Genomic DNA, 3628 nt, shown 5'->3' with positions numbered 1-3628 from the left:
AGAAAAGTGTAATTGGTGTTTATGTAATCAATTTTGATTGGTTAATCGGGCTAATTATGGGTTAATCAGGAATTTTTTTGGTTTAGAACTTCTTAATTATTTTAGTCAAAACGATTCCTTTATGTCACTCCATAGAGGCCCCAAACGACCCGGTGGTACCGCTTACATATACATACAAACGACACGCTAAGCCTGTTTCATAGAAAAACCCGAGTGCCAACTCTCAAACAACATGGGGTGACCGCTTTTGTGTGCATTGAGACTCGGTGGTATACTCAAACGATGCATGGGTTTTAATATAGTGAGACCGGTTGAATTGGTTATTGGGCCTGAGCTTTCTGACAAACTTGTAATATGACAAATTTATAATATATATATATATTTTTTGGGGGAGAGAGGTTACACAATGCAATTTGATGAGGGCCAATTAAACTACCTACATGAATTGAGCTTCCGTTGCAAGAACGATACTTTTCTTTAAAACATTAAAACACAACCACTACAATCACAGCCTTTGAGCTCATCCCTGGTCAGTTAGCTTCGATCACAAGGAAAACTATTTTTTCAAGGAGTTCGAGCTGCAGCTTAGTGCCCATCCTTTTCAATCACTTTATCTTGTTTATTTTAATATTTTTCTTTGATAATTTATTGAAACACGACTTATTGGAGCAGTCAATTTCATTGAAAAATCGAATCCAAGTACTTGAACTTGGAGCTTCCGTTGGAAGCTAAGAAAGAAAGAACCCCATCCTAATACTTTCCATTGTTTTTATTTTACAAAATAGTGTAATGTATAGAGCTATTTAAGTCTTCCAGTCCAAGGTACTTACAATTCAGAGGGCGATGAAAGAATCCATGGCAAAATCTTGTGACAGAATTAGTGAGCTACCTGATGGTATCCTTGAATCCATTCTCTCTTCCCTTCCTATGAAAGTTGCTTTAAGAAGTAGTGTTCTGTCCAAAAGATGGAGAAACCTCTGGAAGTATCTTTGGATTCATGCTACCACTTTAGACTTTGGCAAAGAATTTGCAAAGGCTCAAACACAAGAACAGTTTGTTAATACTGTTAACCAATATCTTCAGCTTCACAGTGGCAATAAGATCGAAAAGTTTCTCCTCCATTTCTATCCGGGAGAGCATTATAAGGCCAATGTTGAGAAGTGGATAGAGTTTGCAATATTGAGAGGAGTCGAGGAACTTGATCTTATTTTCTGTCAAGCAACAGAAAAGTACACACTTGTAGAAATCGGAGAGTATAAAGTAGAAATTGATTTACTTGCTATTCTATTCGGTTATGATTCCTTGGTTCATTTAAGAACAAGTCACATTGAGCTGAATCTACCCATAGATTTCACTGGTTTCAGTTCCCTTCAAACACTATGTCTTAGTCAAGTTAGTATTACAGACGATACACTTGAAAGCATAGTTTCCAAATGCCCACTTCTCACCAACTTGTATCTCAGGTACTGCAATAATTTGGGGTCTATAAAGGTTGCAGGTCCAAACCTCCAATTGAAAACCTTGAGTGTGATTCTTACTGATGCCTATGAGGTTGATATCTTTGCTCCGAATCTCAAATCAGTCCATTTTCATGGTGGTATTTTGTACGGGTATGATTTCAGAAATGTCTCTGCTTTGGAAGATGTTTTCATCAGTGCAGCTGGTTATGAGCATACGGAACCTGAACATGATTTTATTCAAATTTTCTCTGGTGTCTCTCATATCAAAATTCTTACAATGTGCATTGCTCCTCCAATGGTATTCATTTCTATTTCAAAAAAATTAGTGTACAAATTTATCGTTTTCATTGAAATTATACTGATGACTGTGTACTCAAACCATGACTTCTTTTTCTACCAGCATATTGCTATGTTAGAGGAGTATTTTCCCGATAATCTGCCACTCTCTCTGCCGAATCTGCAAGAATTGCAAATTCTTATTGGGGGACAGATCGGGGAAGAGTATCTTGGTTACACCTTTAGCTTCTTTAAGCATACAATCTGTCCTTGCTTGGAGAAACTCTTCATAGATGTATGTAGTCCTTACTTGGTTGCTAGTTACATGTGGCTCTTTTTCTTTCTTTTGTCCAATTTAATGTGCTCAATTTTTATAGCACTATTTTCTTGAGTGAGCCAAAATGAACAAAGCAAGATACTGAATTTATTAGGTAAAAGTTGCAGTACAGTAACTATAATAAACGGGGTTTAAGTTCAAATCTGTCGATAAAACTATGTATGTTCCTATTGATGTCGGGTTCTGCTTGGTAAAATAAAACTGCGCATAGAAGAATCTAGGTTCTGTCGTTGGTGTTTTTGTTCTTATTGCTAGCATCAATCTGATTGTATCTTGCTTAGGACCTTGCACCAAAACATGAGTATGATCCTGGAGAAACGTAATTAATTCTCTTTAGTCTTAGATAATCAGATTTTGTCTCAATCAAGACATAAACTGATGCTCCTATGTATTTGTAAGTTCATAGCGCTTTTTACTGCAGGCCGTTTCTGTTTACCAAGCACACCATTAATGTAGAACCTGCATGTAGTAACTTTCTTGTACTCCCTAAGTTTTTCTTCACATATTCTGCTTAATTTTAAGACAGACCATCTTTGCTGCTCTAACTTTAGTATGACTACAGCTCTCTTGTCCATATTCTCCCTGGAAACCAGACACTGCAAAAGAAGCAGAAGAGCCTTCTAGCTGTTTTTTCTATAATCTCCAGATAGTCAAGATCACTAGTTTTCAAGGAAGCCATACTGAGATGAAAATGGTCGAGTTCTTTCTGGATAAGGCCGTTGTACTGGAGTCTTTGGTATTAGTTGTTGCTTCCGATTTTCACCTGGAGAAGGACATCGACAGTATAAAGGAGGGTGATGGTGTTGCATCTCAGTCCGAGAACTGTAATGTACCACTAAGAATACTCCACGATCAACTGCTCCAATTGCCAAAGGTGTCAACAGATGCTCAGATATTGTTGTTTGAGCATTGGGAAGTTGATACTAGCTTATGCCCCAAACATAAGCATGCTGCCTATCATTTGGACAATATATGCTGTTATTAAGAGTGAATATCTTCTTCACCTTTGAATTGACTCTTGCTGCTGATGTTGTAATTAAGTTTCGACATTGCTTACCCAAGTCCCAAAATATCGATATAGATGAATATATCGGTGTACTTAAAAACTGATATATATTGGATATATTAATTTTTTTTGGTGACCAGTCCAAACTATTTAAAATATCAGAAATATTGGATATATCGGAAATATAATATCAGAAATATATTAGAAATATCGGATTTATATTAAAAAATAGTCAAAAAATCGATCGATATATATTGTAAATATTGGATATATTGATTATATTGGCGATATAAAATTTTATATCGGAAATTCTGATACATATCGGGAAAAAAAAAGTTTTATATTCGGTAGATATATATCGGAAATATTAATATTGGTGTACCAAAATACCAATATATATTGGCGATATTTTGGTCCATGTGCTTACCGATCGTTTTTATTTTTCAAGTTATAAATAGAGGTTTTGTTATACGGCAGCACATGCATGTCTTTTGGTGTTTTATGTGATTACTAGGGTATGCCCGTGCCTCGCCACTCATGAGACCTCGG

At 36.1% G+C, this 3628-nt stretch overlaps 1 protein-coding gene across 2 annotated transcripts; it reads left to right on the top strand.

Annotated features, from left to right (window-relative positions):
- The first annotated feature begins 691 nt into the window (after positions 1-691).
- LOC147521091 (F-box/FBD/LRR-repeat protein At1g13570-like) lies at positions 692-3218 on the top strand. 2 transcript variants are annotated; one of them, XM_086590201.1, is made up of 4 exons: positions 705-1229; positions 1464-1758; positions 1861-2031; positions 2636-3218. In XM_086590201.1, the coding sequence occupies exons 1-4, from the start codon at positions 844-846 to the stop codon at positions 3056-3058; spliced, it is 1275 nt and encodes a 424-aa protein (XP_086446327.1). In that variant the 5' UTR covers positions 705-843; the 3' UTR covers positions 3059-3218. The 2 variants fall into 2 exon arrangements, with proteins under 2 accessions (XP_086446257.1, XP_086446327.1); XM_086590131.1 differs by having other exon boundaries at positions 692-1758.
- The last annotated feature ends 410 nt before the right edge of the window (positions 3219-3628 follow it).

This window comes from Coptis chinensis, chromosome 1, assembly GCF_015680905.1.
Source record: "Coptis chinensis isolate HL-2020 chromosome 1, ASM1568090v1, whole genome shotgun sequence".
Classification (NCBI taxonomy): Eukaryota; Viridiplantae; Streptophyta; class Magnoliopsida; order Ranunculales; family Ranunculaceae; genus Coptis; species Coptis chinensis.
The sequence above is the reverse complement of the archived record's forward strand: the minus strand, read 5'-3'. Positions and strand labels throughout refer to the sequence as shown.

Bases quoted from the DNA above. Each gene is read 5' to 3' on its own strand.
- LOC147521091 (XM_086590131.1), top strand. From the start codon at position 844: ATGAAAGAATCCATGGCAAAATCTTGTGACAGAATTAGTGAGCTACCT. The intron at 1,759-1,860 runs GTATTCATTTCT...TTTTTCTACCAG, and splicing joins TGTGCATTGCTCCTCCAATG to CATATTGCTATGTTAGAGGA. The intron at 2,032-2,635 runs GTATGTAGTCCT...GTATGACTACAG, and splicing joins TGGAGAAACTCTTCATAGAT to CTCTCTTGTCCATATTCTCC.